Below are 21,290 nucleotides of genomic sequence, written 5' to 3' on the forward strand. Positions count from 1 at the left end.
GCGGTGAGACCTGATAATCGGTGAGAACCGAGCCGATGGCTGCGATTGTCAAATATTCTAGTCGTATATAAGAATTTCTTTAACTTGCAATACTATGGCAGAATGTAAGAATAAAATATGTAACTTAAAATGTTGTTCGATTGTTCCTACCGAACCCCAGAATACGAATATAGTGTTAAGATGGAAGAATAAGTGCAAGTTGGAATATTTCAGCCAGATACTGGAACTGTTGAGTTTTTCACAATTTTTAAAGTCCTCTCTGCTTCAGCATTTTATTGAAATATACAAAGTTACAATTCCTTTGCGAGGTATTCCACGTTACATCATGAAAGCATGTCTTCCACAAGTAATGTTGTTATTTATATAAATTTGTATGTTAAATAAATTTGTTTTGCGTTAAATAAACCGGAATAGGACAGCAAGGTTAAAAGACGAATGTGATATCGTTTTATTTTCTTCCTCCGTTCTCTTCCGTTGAACGAAATATGTTCATAAGACGATTTTTAAATTGTTACTCTAACAGAAACATTTGTAAATCGCGGGCATTAACTCTCAAAACATAAACTAGTTTTACTCGTGCTTAATTCTAGTTCCTACCACGCGTAGCGTTACAATCTGTTTTGAGACTTCACCGGTAACGTTGCATGCGACACTAAAATGGCAAGGGGGTCCTAGGACCCCCTAAACCGGCGACACAAAAATACATTGCTTGATAGGTCTATTCTATACCTCGTCTGTGGCGTTGGTATCGTATGCAACGTTGGGAATATCGGCCATTTCGGTGTGACGTTTTTGTAGGAATGGCAAACTGCCGGTATCGTCGTTAACGTAGGTAACTTAATTGGTGTAGCTACCGTGGTTAATGTAGGAAACGTAGGTAACGTAGGTGAGACGAGAAGAAAATAGCAGTCACGACAGTAGCTCTAGCCGCAGCTTTAGAAAGGGATCGAAGTTGGGTGATAATAAATCACGATTCAGTTCTATAATTATCAAAAATATTATTAATGAAAGTATGTTGGTTTACAGACAAACAGGGAGCACAGAATTGGGACTAAACGAATAATTACAGTCAAATTAATTACACCGGATATTATACAGTTCTCACAGTTACGCAATAAATAATATCACATTCTTAAGATTCAGCTGTTGCTTTAAACGTTCCACATACGCCCAGTAGCGGATTTAACAGGGCGGCTGATGAGCAGTTGCCGCCTAGGCCCCTGCACAGAAGGCCCCCGCAGGGCCCCATCTCCAAAAAAAAATTATGATTAGGTATAGGTATCCAAACACTACATTTTTAACGTACTACTACACTTGGCCCGTTTTTAGTAAACTACCTCTTCATTTTCCCCCAAAAATGGGCCCCTCAGAACGTCTGCCACCTGGGCCTTTTTTCTTAAATCCGCCACCGCATGCGCCTCTTTTATAGCAGTATGATGATGGTATCTAATGTATCCATGGCATTTAGCAAGATTGAGAATTCTTCAATGTTCGTCCGTTGTATGTACATTTTTCTGTTAGTCACATATAGGGATATACACATATATACTATAATATGCTCTACATGGAATTGTTCGTTGTATTTTCATAGCAAAGCCCAACGAATTTCGTCTTTCAATAACTACTTTATGTACAGTTTAGCCACATATTCAACCATTTTATGTACAATTTATTTTACTGCGGGATAAAGTGACAAGACGTTCCATTAATCTCAAGTGCTGCCTCAGTACTAACAAGGAACATCACCCGATTGGCAATCCTAATACCTTCTTAACGATATGATATAGATTCTAACCCCTTCATGGAAAGACTGAGATGGACTTTGTTGTGAAGAATTGAAAAGGTCCGTTACTACTGCATTATCGGTAGAGTCCAAAGCTCTTTCCATTCAGGTGCAATTACTTTCGAGGCTCTTTCACTTTTGTGTCTTATCATTTTGCCCCGCGGTGTCAATTCCTACGTCCGTTCAACCCAACAATTTCATATATCCTTCCTCCTTCTTGGAAGATAATATTAAGAGATTCCCAACGCAACACGCCAGGGGCCTCTTCATTTCAGATTTGTACGATTCAGGAAAGGGATGGATGCGTGTCGTAGACACCCTTTTCAGCCCGCCCTCGAACCTGACAGGAATATATTTCGGCTCGATTTATGGCCATGATTCGGAGCGCACCGCCTCCTTTTATTTGCGCCCCACGAATTTTCCAGTCATTCATATACAAGACGCGATTTATTCGCGATCTATCACGAAACAGGTATCTACATAACGCCTGTCGGACAAGATTTATCGAATCCGACTGAATCGTCGATCTTTATTTACGTAACTACGTTTGGCCTTACAGGAAAGAGCATTTGTTAATTAATACAGCAGAGCAGATGGAATAAGTAATTAAAGGAATGCCCACCAGCTTTCACAGTTGGTACCCCCAGCAATTAAACAAACTTTAACGCGATACAACGAAATTGGTCCACTCCGTTAAGCATCCCAATTTTTATTTACCGGATGATCGAAAAGAAGCTTCTTTTCGTTCACTATCGAGTGACAATTGCAAGCAAAAAGGACGAGAAGGGCGCGTGCTCCTGCGAACGATCGAGAATCACAATTCGCTGTTCTCATGAAAAGTATAATTAATGAGGATCAGTCTTCTTGACGTTCAAAACGGCCTGGGTTAAGCCACCGGATCCATTCCGATAAAACTTGGAGTGTAAATTGGGGCTCGTGTTTCTCTCCAATTGGGCGGGATTAACGCAGTCCGCGCGAACGTCACGTCCCGGTTAAAAATGCTGCCAACTTTATCGCAACAGTGAAGCTCTAACCGTTTCACGATGAGCTGGAGCTTAGTTGCTAAGCGTTTCTACTACAAATGCCTCTTTTTCTTCGGGACACATGTATTATCTAGTCACCGTCTATACTACCGCTCAGAAGTTTGGACACACCCGTTAATCAAAAACAGTATTCTACACTTTTGGGTTAATACATGTAGACAATGGGAAATATGGTACTGTTATAAGTTACGCACAGGATATTTAAAACGGGCACCATTTATTATAAAATCTCCTCTTTATCAAAATATCTATCTTCTTCTCAATACAGCTATTTTACAGTCTTGGCATTCCTGTTAGAGTTGTATAAAAGGACATAAGATATTAGTACCTGCAGAGGGAAGTAAATTAAATGCTAGAATTAATTCTAGATACAGGATGCAAGTATGGTAAGTGTACCCAAACTTTTGAGCGACCCAACATATGTAGGTCTATAGTCCATAAAGACTATGGAGAGTGTGTTGAACTATCATGACACTTTTGGTTCGAGTAGAAAGATACAAACTTTACAGAATGCTTTATAAAGATAGATTTCGCTTAAACATTTGTCTGGGATGGTTCAGGAATTGTGGGTTGTGTGACAGAAAGTATTCATTAGGCAAAGTTCAGCTGTGACGTGAGAGACCACTCCGCTAGTTGTTAATGTCTTATGATACAATGTGAATCTTGGAGTAATTTGCTCCTACAAAACGTCTTCCTTACATAACAGTTGTGGCTACTGCAATTGAGCCGTCAATCAACTTGATACTACCACCTGCGTCTCAGCTTCATACAACGTCCACTTCTGTTGGCACTGCCGCAGCTTCATACCACACTGTCTCAAGCTAGCTTATTAACGTACCAATGTATTCCACTCAAGACTACCATGCCCACACCAGCGCGATGAAAAACAGTGGAGATCGCCTTTCTTACCTATTGGACCGTCCACCAGCCCTCAAACTGGCCTCTGATCATTTACCTCATGCACATTCCACATGGCCATAGAGAACTCCTCTCTACGGACCTCTGAGTTATCCAAAATACGGTTCTCTGGCATGGTGTAGGTGGTCCTACCCGCGAGTTTCAAGGACTCCAAGCCTGGGAACCACTTCAGTAACCGCCACCACTTCTTCCCCGACCCGTCCACGTTCGACAGCTTCACAGCTGCGTATTTGGTTGGCACGGATCTGCCAGTCTCTCTGCTCCTCTGATCCCTCGTAGAGCCGTCGTTGTCACGCGCCTCTTTCGATGGCGCCTCCAAGTTCCTGATCTCGTTGCCGATTCTGCTTTCAATGGACTTGTCGGCTATGTTTTGCGTGTCCATCGCGATGTGCTCGACCAACGACGTCGTCTGCCTCGGGCTCTCCTCTTTGCCGGAGTTCCCGGAGCAGTCGGTGCTTTCATGGGCGAGCGCTGTTCCTCCACTGCCCGCGGTCCTCGAACCGTAAGCGCCCATTGCTCTTTGCTGAGACCTGGACAGGCTGGAGTAGGAGCGCTGCTCGGTGCGGATCGCCAGCCCTGGGATCCTGCAGCTTCTCGACAGTGTTTCCTGTGAAAACAATATAACCGCCCGTAGTTATGGGGGGGTTATAGGAGCTATTGGGGGTTTACTGGGTGGAGGAGTTAACCCCAGGATGATTCGAGTGATTACATGGAAGTGGGCGTCTGGGACAGTTCGACTCGTATCAAGTATCCTGCTATAGGTACTTTATCTTAGGGTCGTTCGGTTACCCGGACGTTCCGATCTTTTTGAAACTGTGCAGGTTTGTAGAGGACCTCGACAGAAGTAGCAGGCAACTTTTCGGGTTTTCAGGGTGAAAACACCCCTTAAAGTGTGACTTCCTACTTTCCCGTATATCTTGAAAATTATAGTTGATATAAAAAAATTATTAGAGCGAAGACTTAAGGGCTTTTTATGCTCTATAAAACTATTCGAACGAATTGTTTAAAATTTATAGTTTAAATAAAAAATCGTTCCACATTCAAAATTTTAAACAATTCGATTACACAGTTTTGTAGAGCATAAATAGCCGTTGGGTTTTCATTATAATAATTTTTTTATATCGACTATAGTTTACAAGATATACAGGAAGGTACGAAATCACATATTAACCTTTAAGAGGTGTTTTCGTTCTGAAGAACCGAAAGTGGGTACCATCGAAAGATTGCCTGATACTTGTATCGAAGTCCTCTACAAACCTGCACAGTTTCAAAATAATCGGATTAGAGCAGTAGAGAAGTAATTTCTTCGAATTCTGAAGCTTTCTCTACTGTTACGCTATTACACTCGGTAACGTTGCGCGTGGGTCTGAAAAGACCCAGGCACCTTTCCGGCCCTCTTGTGGATCATAGGAAAGTGGATCTACAGCTATCAAACACTGAAATGTGGGGCAGATGTTTCTGTGCTATAGGATTCTGTAGTCGTTATAAGAAAAGACTGAGTATCCCAGATGGATTAGAAAGAGGTAGGCAGAAGAATGGGAGTCTATGTGCATCCCATAAATTTCCACTGCCACAGAAAATACATGAATTTTCTAAAAAAATCTGGGGATATTCTGAGGAAAGGGTAGTTACTGTTTTGATTATACAGGGTGATTCAATTTAATCTAGTCATTACTAGCCATTCAAGAAACGACAGGAAAAGAAGCACTTCTTCTCAGTGCCGTTTTGAAGTATGACGTAATGTAATCACCCTGTACTTACAATAAGTCTGCTTGTTCCCCAACTAGAGCCTTGTTTAGAGGGACGAAGTTACTTACCATGAACGCCACGCGGAATTTATTGGACATGATGTTGTAGAGAATCGGGTTAATCGTGGTGGACACGTAATACAGGACACCAGATATGTAGGTCATGAGAAGATAGAGGAACTCTATCCACTTGCTGTTGGAAGTTATGTGGTCCGAGTTTGTCCCGTAAATGGCGATCAGCCGCTGCACGTGAAATGGCGCCCAGCAGATGAAGAATGCTATCACCACTGCGACTGTAACAAGTTTCAAAGGATTCGATTAAGACTAAACAAGATCGTCGATATTACGCTCACCAAGACTTGATATCCTTCCGCAGAAAAATTCTCAAAGAATACGTCCAATTAGTGAGTCATTTGATACCGAACGCGATGAAGCTTCTGCGAATATAATTATCTCCCTGGCCTTCCAAGTTCCACTACCAACGAACTAATTAAAACACTTTTATTCCCCTCATAATAATCATCTCTCTACATCCGAGGACTTCTTAATGTTTTCCACTTCCTTCTCTTTAACCTTTCGTTAATTACCGGTTACACGTTTGGAGAGTTTAACGAAGCAGGTAGAAACTTATTGCAAAATATTGTAAAGAAGTTAAAGAGAAGTAATTTAATTAACGAAGCAATTACGACCAGGTCGCAGGAGGGCAATTAACGGTGGCATTTCTTCGCCTCAGACGCAATCAGCTGCAGTTGTTTTGTGGGGGAGGTACCATTTAGATCACGGTTGCAGGGAGGGTGCACTCTGTCGTAACAGTGCTGCAGTTATTTAAAAGAAGAAGAAGAAGTATTTATACTTCTTTCGATCAATTTATCTCAAAGTGTCCTCGTGGTCGTTATCGCGGAGGTACTAAAACAGGGTTCCCACGATTTCTACTGCCCTCTTTGCATTTAACAAATATAAACGTCCAGCTACAGGGGAAACAGTGTACAAACAGAATGTTGCGAAGGAAGTCCCACTCAGCCCGGGAAAAAGTTTTCTTCGCCGTGGAACGTCTTGGAAATCGAGCCAAGTCACGCGATGTTGCGGGAGCATCTTTTCGCAGAGCACGTCAAGCACACATAAGTACTTCGGAAAAGGGGCGTCGCTCAGCTGAAATGTTTAATATTATATCCCAAGGTAGAATAAAGAAGTTCGAACGCGCTTTAAGCGCAGAAAGTTGGGTGGGATAGTCTACCGTGTGTCAAGAAATTCATGATAATCGCCTGACGGGAGTTTGAAGAGGATTACGACGGATTCACAGTTTCCATGCATTTATGATGAACGAAAAGGGGTAGAACGTGAAAGGGGTGTTATTCTTCAATCGTGTTCTACCGAGGAGCCAGTAATTTACGGAACCCACGGATGTCGCGTTATCATTCTCCGGGGCACACAAATTAGTTCCAGGAGAAATGCTCCGCGCTTGTTAACCCCTTTACCCTCACAATTACGAAATTACTCCCTTCCCGGCAAAGGGATAAATAATGGTACTTTCGTTGGTCGCGACGTCGCATTTACTCCCCGCCGTAACTGCCGGGGCGTTTAATAACCAGCCCCGGGAGATCCAAAGAGTGCTTCTCAATTGCAATTCATCGGAAAACACCGCGGAGCAGCGATTATTACCGATTAGCAGCCCAGTCTATCCTGCTTCGCTGAATTACGCTCAACCCCCTGCCCCAGCATTACGTATAGGCGGCCATCTTTCTGAGATCATCCTAATTCCGTGAGATTGGGGCGGGCTAGGAACTTATGGCAGCTTTTTGTCACAGTAATACCCGGCATTAGTCTGCTTCTTTCGTTAATTAATTAACTCGAAGAGTCGGGGGATTCAGAGAAGTTTCTATACTTCGGGGCTCGCGCTTGGAAACGCTCGATGTTTTAGTACCTCTCCGGAACCATGGTTTGGGAATTATAGAATTCTATGGGAGGCTTGCTTGGCTTCAGCTTTAAATACACACGTGGAGCAAGATTGTAAAAAGCGGAGGTTTAATGGCTACGCGAATTATTTTTCACTTTATCATCGTCCTACTCCGGCAGCCACGTTCGGAGCGGAAATAGCGCCCTCTGCAGGCTGCTAAGCGTTCGCTTTTTCGCGGTAATTTATATTGAGCTCGAGGGACAGCTATCGTTTTTCAGCTTCGAAGGGAAATGAGTTTATATGAATTAAGCATGTACCGGATCTATCTTCAAATTGGTACCAAGTTGATGGGAATTTGTGAGATTGTTCCTCTTAATCTTCCTGGTGTGCTTAAAATTTTTTAAATGAATTCAATAAATGCTCGCTGAGTTATAACAACTTTAATTTTCAATGATTTTACACATACTCTTATGGAAAGAGACGATCTTGACAGATAAAACTGCTGCCAAAATGGTGAAGAAATGGTACCAAGATTTTCAATTTTTTTGTACGTATAGTATATGGATAGATGACAATATTTGCCGAGTTTCAATTGTTTTCGCTACACCGTTTTAAAGAAATAAATTATAACTTGAGAAAATTGTGAATTCAGGGCATTTTCACTGCCAAAAGTTTAGCAAATTATGCCTGGAAAAGCATTTGTAAAGTGGAAAATACCTTTCTAGGAGTAAAAATAAGACTTCAACTGTCGTTCGAGTTCCGTACGTCTAGATTTATTATGCGTAAGACGTAGATATTCAAGTATTTCAAATTTCATATACTTTTGTCTGATATTGTACGTTCGATACATCCTTAACGACAATTGGGACAAGTTGTGCACAGGGCCCGATCTAACGGCGTAAGCGGGGGCAACTGTCCAGAGTGGCAAATTTGGGGGATGAAAAATTGCTAGAAAGAGAAAATTAAAATCTATAAAAACCAATAAAAAAATTAGAAGTTTTTAAAAAAAAGTAGTAAAAAATTAGACAATAGGTACACGTTTGAATTTAGTATCAAACTTATAAATTGGTTTTAAATCACATTTTTTTTATAAAACAAAAGGCTTTTGTTATTCAACAAATACCTACAAAATTGTACAAAATTATATATTAAAATAATTATTTACCTACAATTAAGTATAAAGGGTGGCAGAAATCATTTTTGCTTAGAACGGCGGAAGAGCTAGATTGAGCCCTGGTTCTGCAAAAACCTGGCAACCCTCAAAATGGCAAAATAATTTTGTGATGTTTATTTTGCAGAAAAATTACGAACCCATAGAAGAACTCTAAAGGTGCAAATCCACGATGAGTTAAAAATATCGCGTCTCACATAATACTTTAATTTCACGAGAGAATTATTTCATTATTTTTTAATTATTTTGCCATTACTTTCATGAAATTAGACTCCCACGAGACAAGTTTCATGATGTATTTTCAAAAATCTCATCTGTCACGTGGGTTCGCAGTTTTACCTTATACAATTATTAAAACTACCAAGCCATAGTTTCATTTTAGGTTTAAAAAACAAAAAGTACAGAAAATTTAAAATAATGTTAATTAAACTAGTAACAATTAAATAACCCATAACAAAACGTTCTAAATAATATAATTTGAATTTCGACCGTAAAAATTGTTCTAATTAGAAGAGATAATTTCTGCGCACTGGTTCAGTCTATTAAATAATTAAATAAAAGCAATGAACGTGATAATTGTTTAAAAGAAAAATTTTCTTGTATAAAAGAATGCGCAGTATTTTTTCCTTTTATCAAACTTTCCTTGAGAATGCTCATAATCACTGACCGAAACGTTGGAATTTGATAAAAATTCTGAAAATTGCAAAATAGCTTTTATTTAATTATTTAATAGACCGAACCAGTGCGCCGAAATCATCTGTTCTAATTAAAGCATTTTAAAATAATAACAAGAAATAAAATATATCCAATAGAAATAAAGTTACTTTTTCTTAAAAATTAAAATCTTCAACCTTTTACTCAATTTTAGATCATCGAGGGTTGGTAGCTTTCTGCATAACGTGGCCCAATTTGTCATCGACACACTGTTTCCGCGAGTTTCTCTGATCTTTCATGGGATCGAAGGATTTTGACTTGAAAAAAAAAATGAAGATAGGCAGCTTTCTTTTAGGTTGCATGTGAAATCTTCCGAGATAAGCACTACGTAGAGCAGAATATTATAAAGTGCTCCTCGGACTGCAGAAAGAGAAATATGAAGATGGATCGATTGGTCGCATATCCGAGGACCCTTTGAACAACTGAGTACCCAATGGAGCTCCCTCGAACTGACTATTTAGATTGGCTGATCCAAGCGTGACTGAACGTCCAAAGTTAGCCAAAAGTCAAACGTACGATAAACCAATTAAGATCGTACCCGCAGGGTGGGTTGCGGCTCAAAGAGCGACGAGATGGATATCTTGTTTACTTGGTGAGTCCCCTGATTCGTCTAAATTCCGCTGGTCGGTATTGAAAAACCGATGGAGCCATCGAAAACGCTTGCTCTAGAAACGGCGAGGTAAATCAAGCTCTCAGGAAGCTCGTCTGACGCTTTCCACTACAAATGTGCTGCACTGCCGCTGATGCTGCAGTTGAAAATGAGTTTCTCAAACGAGAATGTCGTGGAAGAATAAATATTCAGTGGGAATTTCCACGACTGAGATATTTTTCGTGTGACGGTACTTGGGGTGTTGGAGCGTTCAGAGATGGGGACAGAGGACTGGGATATTTGCAAGATTCGGAATTTTGGAGTGTTTAGTATTTGTTAAAAATTGGAGCACCTTCGCCGGATCAGGAAATATTTACTAAGTGACAAAACCACTTTTTCGATTAAAAGTTTTAAAAAAATATAGGCACATCTTTGAATAATATATACTATTTTTTTTTCAAGTTTTCCTTAAAAACACACATGGTGATCGGTATTTTAATTTTCACTTCACTTGTGCGTAAATAAAGGTTCGTAACAGTTCATCAAACTGATGTTACATATGTATTAAGTAAAACGCTGTTTCATTTCTCTGTTTCTGATTACCTGGGAGATATGGAAATATCATGCATAACAGCGGACGATGACTTTTACGCAACGCGTTGGTGGATCTTGCATAATTTCTATATTTATTATTAAACATTAATAAACAAACTGCAACTTCTTCAAAGATGCATAAATACATGGTTCAAATTTCACATAAATGAGTAGTATAGTAAAGAGAGTTCTAACCCAAAATTGAGTTCTGCGTTCAATACACGTTCAGAGTGGTACAATAGACGTTCAATACACGTTCAGAGTGGTACGATAGACGTTCAATACACGTTCAGAGTGGTACGATAGACGTTCGATACACATATGGCGCCAGTACCACTCTGAACGTGTATTGAACGTCTATCGTACCACTCTGAACGTGTATTGAATGTCTATCGTACCACTCTGAACGTGTATTGAACGTCTATCGTACCACTTTGAACGTGTATTGAACGCAAAACTCAAATTTGGGTTAGAACTCTCTTTACTATACTACTTGAATGGAATCGGTAGTTTCTTAAAAGAAATCCCTCACTTTGCTATGTTTTTAGCCCCAAAAATAGGATTCCCACCTTAAGGGGTCATTCCGGTTAACGCGCCGATAAATTCAGCGATTTTCAGGAATTTATTGCGACGAAAAGAATTATATTAATGGAGTAAAACTTTTTTCTATTTATTAAACTGCATTTATACAGTAAATAAAAAATATAAACGTAATACAATTATTACTGTTAAAATGCTTTTGAAAGCAGTCTTGATGACATGTTTAAAAATTCATGCCTCGCTCGTGCAGGCAATTCTAGCTGTTAGACTTATCTGAACCCAAAAATCCAAACAGATCCTTGATCAGCATGACTGTCGCTATCGCTCGGACTATAATTAGTGATTTATCCTCAAAATTAGCAAAAAATAGCGGGCAAAATGCAAGAAAAATGTTTTTCGACTTTTTCTTTGCTATTTTCGATTTTAAAAGTAGGTTAGACTCAATGAAAATACTTGGATGTAGTCCCTGCGAGAGTCATAGGTGTGCAGAATAAGCAGTAAAATTTATAAAGCAATCGGTTCGATACATTTTGAGATTTTGTCTTCACAATGTGAAAAAATGACATTTTGAGAAAAACGCGTTTAAAGTTTTCATCTGTAGCGACCTCGCATCTGCCCTCCCTACGAAATGCCTCTGTATATGCTAAAATAATCGAAATTTTTCCATGAAAATTTAACAGTACATTATTGAGGATACGTACTTTCGAAAAATGTTTTAAAAAAAAATCGATTTTTCAACCCGTCTAATCAGAACGACCCCTTAAAGTTGGATGTCTCAAAACGAGCATCAGCATCCAGCTATAAAGCCTAATCATCTCTTTATGGAAAGCATTCTCAGTATTACGAAGGGCAAAGAAGCGATAATATAATCCCCCTTTTTCGCGCATCATTTTTTGTCCCTGTTAATGGAATAGTGCTTATGAGCCTAACGATAAGATATACGATCGAATCGACGCAGTACCTCGTAAATAGGTGTCGACAAGGTACGTGGCACTGTGTCTGCAACAAAAAAAAAAGTAGCGGGGGAACTATTAGCGAAGTAATTGATGGTGCAGTGCAATTATCTCCGAATTAATTTGATTCTCTGCATCGATAAAGCTACCTTGTGTAAACAGAGAGCTAGCGGGGAAGCTGAAAAAGGAAGAAGCAAGGTCGCCCATTACTACCAACAAGTAGAAAAGAAAAAAATAGACTATGTACTTTTCCTCTGTAAACAAAGAGCACACAGCCTCCTATGAAAACCCTTTCCACGTCCATAATTACTGCATCAATTAACCAGAAATTACCACCCAGTTGAGAATTAAAAAAAAGAAAAAAAAATGGGTCACAATTACTCGAAGTTATGGAGAATTCGTTATTTATCGCGTGACTATGAGAAACGCGTCAGTACCGTTACAGATTACTGATCGTAAAGTTGAAATTAGCTGGCCGTTTAATCGACTGCAGCCGTTAGTCGTCCGCCATGATGAATAAAGCCGTAAACGAGTGCACCGTGAATCGTTTACCGAGACATAATTATTACGCAGGCCATTTCTTGCTTCTCATCTATTGCCTCGCCTGCAGCCTTGCTCGCACCTATGAGTTTCCTTTATCTTCCGATCCGGTTGGCGCGGTAACTGCTGGACTTAAGCCGGGTTCGGACGGCGCGGTCTACTCCCTAACGATAACATCGATCTAAATTAAGGTCAAGGTCCCCGCGAGGATTGCATTCGGCCTGTACTTAAGTGACAGGTCGTTTGCAAATGCACGGCGCTTTTTCTTCGCCGCCCCAAGGAAGCTATTAATAAATCACGTTGGAATTACATCCGCGATCGTCCGCGGGAGGTCTCGATCGCACATGCCAATTACACATCCAAGGAATGCGCGTTTCACTTTGCAACACGTGTAATATAGATCAGGAAGCGCACACGCCCCGGCGAGAGTGGCGCCCATGTCCTTCCTGCTGATCATCAATTCTTCGCGCCCTATCATCGTCCGCCTGATAATGAACGCATGGCTCGCCGGTCGGGCAGATAATACGCGCTTTAATCATCGGAGATATTGCAGCGGCACACTGAATCGTAATACCGTGGCCAATAATACTGCGCCAGTGATTTCCAACCTCGCGACCGATTTCTGGAAAATTCGTGGGCGGATCTACAGGGCCGACCAATACGGACAACTTTTGCTGGAAAGAATGTACAAAGTGACGCACGCGCGCGGAGGTTACAGAGGAATATAGCTCTAATCAAGTTGCACGGCGCGTCTGGCCATATACGGACCCTTTCCCCTTGCTCCCTAATGTTTCCTTTCTCTCCGGCACCGTAGTCCCACGGATCAATCGTGGCTCCTAATATCCTCGATACTATCACATGTCGAAACTCGTTCGAAGTTACTTAGATTAAGTATAATATCCCGAAAGGCCTGCGAAATCTATGAAACGGACAATTTAAGGTTTCTCGACTTACAGCGCTGATTATTCCGCTAAGAAGGGTCGAGATTGTTCTTCTCCACGTGAAAGAGAGGGCTTTTTATAAGCAGCTGAAAACGAAAGTCATTTCAGCGTCGTGAAGGCTTTTGTGAAAGCTCCGTGTAACATACTCGCAAGGGAAGATCCCCAACCCGGAAAATCAAACAATTATGAAACTTTGGGGATGTGTAGAGGATATATTTTTTTTACTGCCCACATTCAGTCTGAGGAGGTGATGGAGGGGGTTGACCCCTGGGAATGTGGCTGTTTTCCGATTTTGTGTTATAACTCGCGCATCACTTTTACCTAATGATAGTCCTAATTAAGGTTAAGGAGGAACACCGCTGTGACGGTCGGAAAAGTAAACCATTTTTAAGAATTTTTTTCAGGAATAGTTTACAGTTTTCGAAGAAAATTTTTATTATCTACTTTTAGTACACTGTCTTAAGATACTGTACAAAAAAATAAATAGAAAAACATCCTTAAATTTTAATATATTAATTAATCTTCTAAATCCCATGTGCAACTATGGAACAGCAGGTCCGAAATCAAATTTCATTTTTTTTTTTATAAATTATATTGAAAACAATTTTTTTTAAATACGTTTGAGAAACTGTCCATCTTATTCGCGGATTTCCGAAACTTTTCTTCTAAAGCACACCATTTTTACAAAAATAATTTGTTTAAGAAATGGGTACATACAACGAAAGCTACACTCATATAGTTTATAAAAAAAAATGTAATGTGATTTCGGACCTGCTGCTCCATAGTTACACATTCAACTAGCTCGCGTGGGGGTCTAGAAGATTAATTAATATATTAAAATTTATGGATGTTTTCTATTTATTTATTTTTGTACAGTCTCTTAAGACAGTGTACTAAGGGTAGGTAATAAAATTTTTCTTTGAAAACTGTCAATTAATCCTGCAAAATTCTTAAAAACGACTTACTTTTCTGCCCGACACAGTGGTTTTCTCCCTTAAGGGGGTAGTGGGCTATTGGATACATAAAATCGTTTGATTCTTTGACGCTAAATTACTTTGATACTAAATAATCGTTATAGTCGTGTTTTTAACAATCTATTGTGGACACGTTTCCGAGTAATTACCAAAAAAAAAATCGTCGGAATGTATAAAATTGTCGAAGTTATTAATCGTCGAAGACAGCCCTGTACGGCGCGCCGCTGCAGGTGGTGTATCGATTCAGGTGAAATCCAATCATCTGATAGCAAAATGCTTTGGCGTGAGTACTGTGTACACCAAAATCTACAGAGTGGAACTTTTCCGTTGAATTTGAACAAAAATTGTGAAAGTTACACACGAACCAATTTTCCCCCCTCATTTTACGAAAAAAATCACCTATAATCAGTTATAAAATGTTTTACAAACACCCAATGTTGACGGGGGAATTCCACTCTGTAGAGGAAGGAATTCTACACATCCAGTAAAAATTTCAAGCGAAAATATTCATTGGTTCAACAGTTACGAAGTACACCGTGTCTGAAAATGGTGTTTCGAGAAAAACGGCTTCAAAGTTAAGTCCCCTATGCCAATACGCTCTGCGAAACCGTTATTCAAGTGCACTCAGTTACATCCGCTGCTATAACTTCTACAATTATTTGAATTTCTTCATGAATTTTTGTTTAAAATGCTCACGAAGGGTGAGACATAAATCAGTAAAAAATAAAAATCGATTTTTTGAAGCTGAAATAATCCACTACCCCCTTAAAGGAAGTAATTTTTGCCTGAAAACTTTTTTCTATCTCTCACGCTTCGCGAGATATAACAGAAATTCGCAAAATACCCAAATTTTCGGGGGTCAATTTCACCCCCACAGAGTGAATTTGGGAACAAAAAAAAATTGCGTAATAGGTACCTACGTATCCTCTACACATCCCCAAAGTTTCATAATTTTTGGAAGTTGCAGGTTGGGGATTTTCCCTTGTCAGTGAATCGCTCTTCCATTTAAGTCGCGCTCCCACGTGTGCGAACGCACGTGGGTGGCCGCCTAAGGTCGCGCTCCCACGTGTACATCGAGCTAACTCTTAAAGCCTCCTAAACTACCGAATGCCAGCAGAAAAAAGTTCCTTTTCAGTTTACTGAGGCACGATCCGAAATTTTTCCTAGTAGCCAGCTCGCAGACTTAATATTCCGCCAGCGTCTCGCAGGAATATTCCCATCGTCCTTGTTGAATGCGGAATAAAGTTGCTTGGTAGCCGGGTAACAAAGGAGGCAGTTGTTTTTCGGCGATTTGTCACGCAACGAAACTAGCTTGTTTACTTAATCGAGTGGGAAGAGCATCGGGTAACTGAGGTTCAAGGTAAGTCGCGACCGATAACTTGCACGCCGCACAAACGAAGGAAGTGACGAACCCGTAGTCCAATTCCCACACTCGACAGATTGTGCGATCTCCGTTGGCACTGTCGGTGACAAAGGTTTCGATTTTTTGCGCGATCGCTCGGCGATTCTACGAGTCAAAATTGGAATGCTCGGTGGCCGCAAGAACTTTGCTCGATCCTCCACTGCATTCATCCGTCCTGGGAAACGAGTCTGATTGGTTTCTGCCATTTACCGATACCTTTCATCGTCGCGACCCCCCTGTTGCCACAGCGACCTGGTAATTCTGGTTTCTTGTACCATCGCGTACTCCAAGCCAGCCTCTTAAACGTTCCGAGAATAATCTCGCCCACGGATACCTCACTTGTACTCTTTGGGGTCCTCACCGACGACTCTGCGCGATTTTTTATGTGGGTGTGATTGCGAGCGCCTCGCTGTTCGTTGACGTCTGTAGGCCGGGTGAGAGAGATCGATGAGACTTCGGGACGAGATCCTAAACCAGCCGTGCTATCGTGAGCGACTGGTGTGAGTGAAAAAGGGGCACCGTCTCTAGAATAGTGGGAGAGATGGTTGAAGTATACTGATCGATACGAGGGAAAGTAGAGTAACGGTCGATTTATGAGTACTTATATGTATAATTCTCGAGATCTAAGGGCTGTGGCGCATTCAGGATTTCATCTTGGGGTGAGCCGAGTTGAACGGTTAAAAATACAGAGGGTGGCCAAATTATTATACCCAAAACATTTTCGTAAATTTTTGGGATCACTTGAAATATTTTGACCTCGAAGTTCAAGGTCGAAATATTTTTGTTACGCGTTCTACTGGGTGTGGTGGTTTTGACGCTTCTTCCCTTTGACAGTTTTTCTTTGCGCAGAATTTGACCTTCAATTTCCAGATCAAGGTCAAAGGATCTCTACCCACCCAAGTGTATATTAATTACCAAAGAAATCCATGAGAAATATTCTTTTTTCAACCCGTGAACCCAGTTGCGCCCACTGTAATCGATGGCCAATTTACCATAAATCGCTTTAATTTTCGTTCATGGCACGGGATGGGTATCGAGATAAATATGCAGCACGATCCTCCGAATTACCATTGCGATGCCTGCGGGCGATATTTATCCGCGATGAGAAACTGGTCAGCTGGAATTTGCATGATACGAACGGGGATACGTGGACGGGGTGGAGGAATATTTTCCGAGGGTGTTTCCGTGAGATTCAAGAAACGCTCTGACCTTTTTAAATGGAGATATGTGCCCCTGAACGTCGAGATTACGGGCGTGTATCGAGCTGAGCCCAGTTGTCGTATCATCGCGCGGCTAGATACGGCTGCCGAAAATAAGGGAATCCGGAGGCAGAACCTTATTCCCGAGTTTCCCGCCTTCTACGACCGGGATGAAGTCTTTGGACCTGAATTTCCCCACTGACATAATGCCGGCGACAATATGTCTCTGAGGCTCGTGCTTATTTAAGCTCTGTCACGAACTAGACACCCACGTGGGTATCAGGGACGGGAATCTATAGATAGTATACTACTCCGCCAGCATACAATAGCTTCTTCATCCCTTATGGAATCCCTACAACCGCTACCGCAATATGTAAAGCAGCGAGGAGGGATGAAAGAGGTCAAATACCTGAGAAGCTTGAAAATGAGGAACACTGGGAAGGGAAGCGAGCATGTTTCTGATAAGGCTGAAAAAGATAGTACATGCTCTGGAAGGTAAGCGGGTTCCATTCCCGTGTACTCTGAGGGAGCGTGTATTTGGTAATTACAAGTGTGATGTATGGTGGAATGCTTCTTCAAAGTCTGAGGTGAGGTTGATCGAGGACTACATCGAAGTTAGCGAGAACTTAATTAACATGTTAGAAGAGTTGGGTTTAGGTTCCCTTTTATGTGACTGTACTAGGTATTGGGTGACCTAGGACAGGTTTACAATGATTAATACAGTAGCTTTGGGTTAAGTGGGCAACGAAAAGATGCACAAACCTCAAGCTGACTCAAGAAATACTTGAACTACACTTTTTACTAAACTACGCGAGTGTTCCTTCGTTTGCTTTGGAACGACGAGAAAGTCTATTTAAATAAAAGAGCCGTCACCATAAAGTAAGTACGTTTTACCGTACAAATCAATGGAAGCAACACGAGAGAGTAATAATGCACTGAAACGAATCACGGAATCGAGATTGCTAGACCTCTGGAAGTGGCGAGGAAACCAGCACCCTTACCGCTAGATATCCCGGAAGTATCGAGTGCCCAGGCGAAAGACCAGGCGCAGGTGAGATACTTTTTACTACTTCACCCACTTACACCAAGCCACGTGGTCCCTTCTGCGAGACCCACCCAAGGCCTGGCACAGACCTAACCCACGCCCCAAACGACGCGGTATCGTGAAATATGATAAAGAGGAGAGCCCTCGGACCCTCGCTCACCGAGCATTTTCAGCACCCTCCTCGACGACCTTCCGGGGTGATGCCTACAGCTGCCACCCTGCTCCCTCCCGTGGCTCCTCTTCATCATGTTCGACTTCCTCAGCTTCAGCCCGATAAGCGCGTAGAGCACGGTGATCAGGCTCATCGGCACCACGAAGAACAGGAACGTGGAGAGCTCGAAGGAGTGCCGCAGCAGGATCCTCTTCATGGTGCACATCACCATATTAGGATTAAGCGCGTGCTGGATGACGCCGAATTGCAGCGCCTGGGGCAGTGCGAACGACAGGGCCACCAGCCAGATCACCAGTATCAGCTTCACCGCCCTGGACAGCTTGGACATGGTCTGCGAGAGGAACGGATGACAGATGGCCACGTATCTCTCGACAGTGAACGCCGCGATAGTGAGAACAGAGGCGTTCGCCGACGTCTCCGCGGCCAGGCCACGCAGGACGCAGAACCCCTCGCCGAATACGTACGGGTACTTGCACCAGACCAGATAGATCTCGGCCGGCAGGCCGGAGACCAGCAGCAACAGGTCCGACACCGCCAGGCTGAACAGATAATAGTTGGTGGCCGTGTGCATCGACTTGTTGCGCGCTATCACGATGCACGTGCTGATGTTCCCGATCGTGCCCGTCACGAAGATCGACACGTAGATGATGGTCACAGGCACCACGATGTACAGGGGGTCCCTGCGAGGGTAGCCGGCCAGGTACGAGTCCCTCGAGTGGTCCCTGTCCCGAGTGCCATTGTGAAGGCTCGCGAGATCCTCAACGTACCCCTGTATGGCGGTGTACGTGCTGTTCAGCAGGCTGGGGGAGAAGCTTTCTACTTGGTCATCCATCGTGAACGGATCACTCCACGCGCTGTCCAGGCCCCCTGCGGTCAAAGGACATCCTGTACTGATCGATCCTCTTAATTCTTCCTCGCTGGACCCACCGGGCGCTCCCGCAGTAGGCTCCCACTTGGACGCATTATTTCCCGCTGCCCACCTTGCCGGGCGATCGTTGGACAGGTGAAGAATGAAGGTTCCGGGCGATGGAAGGGTGAACGAGTTCCGTCCATTTAGGGGCCACGGCACTGGCTACCGGTTTCCCTCCGACGGCAACTGGTTCCTCTTTTTTCTCGCTTATATTTTTCCTTGTGCGACTCAGGCATCGAGGCGGGTCCACGTTGGCTCTCGGCACTCGCGCGAACGGTAGGCACCAGGGACACTTGGCGTGGGTTAATCACGGGATTCGACTTTCGTCAGTGCGAAAGTTTGAATCTGCCGCGGCTAAGGCGAACCTGCACGGACGCCGCGCGAATCACGACTGCGGAAGCCTCCGTCGCGACGAACGACGCCGGTCACCGACGCGTCTGCGCGCCACCAATCAACGGAAGTGTCCCTCGCGCCTCGGTCTCTCCTTCGCCGTGGGCATTCTTCCTCGCTTTCTTTTTTAGTTATTCTCGTTTTTTTTTTACAGTATGGTTAAATGTTGCTTCTACTTAGTTTCGCTAGTGGAGGGGATTGGTGATGCGAGCAGTCGAACGAGACGGTAGATCAATCACTGTGCACGGGATGACAGTTCATTTCAGACTGGATTGGTACCTTCGCCTCGCAAAAAGTCGATGATGAATGTTTGTTTTGATATTTAAATGAGGTGTGACGAGCCGGAATGACGCGATAGAGTCGCTTCGGATCGAATGAAAAATTATTGCAGACAGTTGATTGTTCTTTTCGGTGAATTTCAGTTTGTAGGAAACAGAGATGGGCGAATATAAATTTAAACAGTTATTCGTCACGTGTCGAATAAAGTTAGCCGGGTTAACTTCATTCGACGAATGAAGTTATTTTTTTTTTTGTTCGTCGGCTAATTTCCCTTCAGCGTCGAATAGAGTTTTCAACTTTAACGTTACCTTTATTCGACGTCGAATTAATTCGCGCCGAGAACCGGGGAGTCGAGGCTCGGCCTCAGAAATTTAGTATCCCCCAATGACGATCCTCGGCGGCTCGAACGCGCGCCAGAAAGTTATTCGACGTCGAGGAAAGTTAAAGTTAAAGTTACCGTTACAATTGAATTTAAAGTTAAAAAATTTATTCGACGCTGAAGTTGAAATGCTCGACGAATAACAGAATGAACTTTACTCGTCGCAGAAATTCTCGTCGACTTTATTTGTCGCGTCATCTAAACTTAAAGGTACGAAAGTAATTATTTAGTCAGTTAATGCCCAACTTTGGTAGGAGAGATGAATTTTATTGCGATGGGGAGGTGACAGTTGATACTGTGAATTAGAATCGAGTGTGTAGCTTTCAAAGTGCATTAATTCATCCTTAAACGATCTTTCATGCTGAAAGTAACCACGTATGCACGCCGCTATTAATATTTGAATTTTCCTAAACGCGAGGTGGCACTTGAAATTGATGTACCTACCGCATAAACTCGAGAGTATTGTGTCGAGTATCGATTACCACCTCGAATTCGCCTCCCGAACAGCTTTTAGTATGATCCAACAGATTAAGCATTGCCCCCGGACGCCGCGGTGTTCGGGTTGATCCTGTGTAGGGTGCAACGAGTCGAGAAATCGCGGAGACCAGAAGCTCCCAGGAGGACGCCAGACTATGAATCCTCCATTAGAATTACATTATATACAGTGTTAGTACTCTCCGCATCCCAGTGAACCCTCGGCGATCATAAACTTCCAAGTACATCTCGAGCGGCCACCTCAGCAGCATTAAGTAGCGGTAACCTTTGTCAACATCCCCCTCGACATTTTCAACTCGGGGTTGTGGAGCAGCATATTAAAAATGGATTGTTATCTTCCCGTGCCCACGCGACGAACGCGATAACAAGGTGAAAATGATTCATAATAGCGGCCGCGTAGGCGTACCTCTAGGCTAATAATCTGGTCACGATTAAACGGAGCAATTACGCGGAGATAGGTGGCACCGCTGTTCCCGCAACGATACTCCGCGATTTCCACGTGTATGATGCAACACACTCTCGTGTTTGCATGCAATTGGAGAGTCCTTGTAGAAAACACTGTAACTGCCAAAAATCGATCTTTTTTTAGGAGAGAGAAGAAATTTAGCTGGGTTTAA

General features: G+C 42.5%; 1 protein-coding gene across 1 annotated transcript; it reads right to left on the bottom strand.

The window, feature by feature from the left end:
• Positions 1-978: 978 nt before the first annotated feature.
• Positions 979-19,691, bottom strand: LOC143375857 (pyrokinin-1 receptor). The gene is made up of 3 exons (XM_076825411.1): positions 18,209-19,691; positions 5,562-5,785; positions 979-4,351 (listed from the first exon to the last, which is right to left on the bottom strand). The coding sequence occupies exons 1-3, from the start codon at positions 19,050-19,052 to the stop codon at positions 3,758-3,760; spliced, it is 1,662 nt and encodes a 553-aa protein (XP_076681526.1). The 5' UTR covers positions 19,053-19,691; the 3' UTR covers positions 979-3,757.
• Positions 19,692-21,290: the final 1,599 nt, after the last annotated feature.

Source organism: Andrena cerasifolii, chromosome 13 (assembly GCF_050908995.1).
Source record: "Andrena cerasifolii isolate SP2316 chromosome 13, iyAndCera1_principal, whole genome shotgun sequence".
NCBI lineage: Eukaryota > Metazoa > Arthropoda > Insecta > Hymenoptera > Andrenidae > Andrena > Andrena cerasifolii.

Coding starts and splice junctions, on each gene's coding strand:
- LOC143375857 (XM_076825411.1), bottom strand. CDS start 19,052: ATGGATGACCAAGTAGAAAGCTTCTCCCCCAGCCTGCTGAACAGCACG. Junction 5,786..18,208: donor GAGGGTGCTGAAAATGCTCG/GTGAGCGAGGGT, acceptor AACTTGTTACAG/TCGCAGTGGTGATAGCATTC. Junction 4,352..5,561: donor AATTCCGCGTGGCGTTCATG/GTAAGTAACTTC, acceptor TTGTTTTCACAG/GAAACACTGTCGAGAAGCTG.